This window comes from Montipora foliosa, chromosome 2 (assembly GCF_036669935.1).
Source record: "Montipora foliosa isolate CH-2021 chromosome 2, ASM3666993v2, whole genome shotgun sequence".
NCBI lineage: Eukaryota > Metazoa > Cnidaria > Anthozoa > Scleractinia > Acroporidae > Montipora > Montipora foliosa.
In genome coordinates this window covers 14,140,386-14,142,885 of record NC_090870.1, presented here as the reverse complement: position 1 = coordinate 14,142,885, position 2,500 = coordinate 14,140,386, and the positions used below count along the sequence as shown (strand labels likewise).

At 41.2% G+C, this 2,500-nt stretch overlaps 1 protein-coding gene across 1 annotated transcript; it reads right to left on the bottom strand.

Annotated features, from left to right (window-relative positions):
• Positions 1–828: 828 nt before the first annotated feature.
• On the bottom strand, positions 829–2,130 carry LOC137991208 (uncharacterized). The gene has a single exon (XM_068836323.1). The coding sequence runs from the start codon at positions 2,128–2,130 to the stop codon at positions 829–831; it is 1,302 nt and encodes a 433-aa protein (XP_068692424.1).
• Between the last annotated feature and the right edge of the window lie 370 nt (positions 2,131–2,500).

Genomic DNA, 2,500 nt, shown 5'->3' with positions numbered 1-2,500 from the left:
TACCTTTTTCGCGCTTTAAAGTTTTGTTTGGTAAAGTGAGAAATGCATGAAAAGTGGACAATACTGACGTCAAAATATTTTCACTCGAAAGCTTAAAATACCCGCCTTTTTTTAACTTTTTTTTAGTTTTCACCCGATCGACTAGCATTAACAAAAAAGGTAAAAATTTTGCATTTTGTTCTATGAAAAATAAATGCAGAAAGTTAATTTTTCTGCTCTTTTCAAGTACAAGAGTTGATCTTTTTCTAGAAAAGTAGAATTGCCGGAACCTTTCACTGATTATTATTATTAACTTTAAAGATGCTAATGGGATGATTCCATGGAAAATTTTGAATTCTTTCAACCTCTCAATTGCTCTCTCAACATGTATCCTCACTTTTGCGATTGAACTTGTTTCTTTGCGAGCCTTTCTTGACAATTGTTTACCTAAGTGGAAAATTAAAACTCTAAATTAAACAGTGCTCTAAAGCGGCCTGTTCTGGGAAGTGGGGGTTGTCTACTTCAATTTTTGACCCAGGTCCACACCCTTAATATACCACTTTTGCCAGAAAAGTTACCCCTTTCAGATAGCTTTGATAGAAAATGGTACCACTTTCACATACCTACAGAAGGATGACTACATCTAATTTACCTCTACAGTGTAGTCAGCTATTGTGAGTACCCCACCCCCTGCAGGGGAAGTGACTGCCTACTTTTTAGTGTGTGAGGGCTGGAGATGTTAATGAAAAAAAAAACGCTAGAGAAAATAACCATTCTAGGGATAGCAAGAACAGGATTAATGGTTACCTTTAGTAAAAGGGGGCATGTTGAGTTTTACTCCTTTTTTTGTCAGAAGATCCCCTGTCCGCCATAACTTGATCTCCCTCTTCCAGAAGGTCTATCAGGCCACTTTCTTGAGTAACTCGCCGATCGCTTAACAGTGTTGTGATGTTTGTAATCACTCCAAGTGGCCTTTTGGGCACTTGGAGAGGAAGGCTTCTCAATAAAGAACTCGGTGCAATCGATAATGACGCGTGTACCTGGGTATTTTGAAAACGAATTAGGCATGTGAGTCTTAATTTCCTGTTTTGATGGCCAGCGAAGTAGTGAACCGTTAAAAGTCAGAGCTAAAAAGCAAATCCATGTCATATTGATCCGACTAATTGTACTGACAGAAACTGCGAACATGTCGGCAAGGTGCCTTTCCATTAGTCCTAGTTTCAGCCGCAACAGAAGAAGAATAAACTCCTCTTTCAATCCAACATCGCGTTTTCGCCCTGGTTTCTCCTTCTCAGGATCATTCTGGTAGTAGGATTTCTGACGCTTGTTCTTGTCCCAATACTTCATTTTTCCTGCATACGGAAGGAGGGTATTGACGAGAAGCATGAAACACGATAGTGACGGAATGCCTGTATAAAATTTTACAGATTCATCGCTTTTCAACACGTCTTGAACCAATTGCTCTCTTCTTCTTTGAGCATTAGCGCCAACTTTAACTTCTTGGCTGGACGTTGGGATTGAAGTCGAAGACTGATTTATTCCCCTTTCCATTTTGGCGAGGTCTTCCATTGTAAGTTCCGTCTGGCATAGCACGTTTCTCTGTCGCTCGTCCGCGTTTTCGATTCGGTCCGTGTAATCGTGGTCACCGATCACACCGATGTTCCCTGCTGATAAATGCACTGTACCAATTTTACCTTCCTGCGCGTATACCCTTTGCCTTTTCACCGGTAGCTCTGTTGAATTATCTGCCAAGTGTTGTGCTTTACGATCCCGCTTGTTTTTCCTCTCTTGACGAGGATCACTCTTTGCCGCGGGCTGTTTCGGATCAAATATTGTCGGTACACCACAAGAAATGACTTCAATCTTTCCGGAAAGCGTCCTTTTAAGGTCTTCTCTACTGAAATGTTGCGAACATATCCGAGGATCTGCAAGCGTCTTAAACTTTTCGTCCGCCCTTCGACAAAATGTTTCCCACTTTTTGCGTAGTTTCTGATCAGAAGGAAAGCGAAAGTACGAGAGATCTGGCCTGTTATGGCTTCCATTTTGACACACTGCAACTGCACCAACCTCGTTCCCGGGGCTTTTCTCCGCCGAGGAGAGGATGGGCGGGAAAAGACCCTGGCATCGGCCGATCACGTGATTTTCAAACATCCAGAAAAGTTGGGTGTAATAAATTAGCATGTAATAATAAATGCAGGCTGTTTACAAGATGGCGACAATTCCATGCAACGCTTCACCGAACAGTATTTTTCAAGCTCAAGTTTAGTTTGCATATTTTGACACTGTTGTTTAAAGTCACGTACCCTGTGGATGAATGCTAAACATTTTCTACAAATAAGCTTTGTAACGCAATCACCGTCGTTTATCGCTATTCCACAGACCAGTTTTGCTCAAAACCTGAAGCATGTGACGCGACCACAAAGCTGACAAACTGAACTACGAACATAAATCTTTTTTGGAGTAGACTTCGCCGGAACTTCATTCATAGCATAAATTAGTGGCAAATGTAACATTTAAATTA

What these genes read in the sequence shown, in the direction of transcription:
- LOC137991208 (XM_068836323.1), bottom strand. Translation starts at nt 2,130, where the DNA reads ATGTTTGAAAATCACGTGATCGGCCGATGCCAGGGTCTTTTCCCGCCC.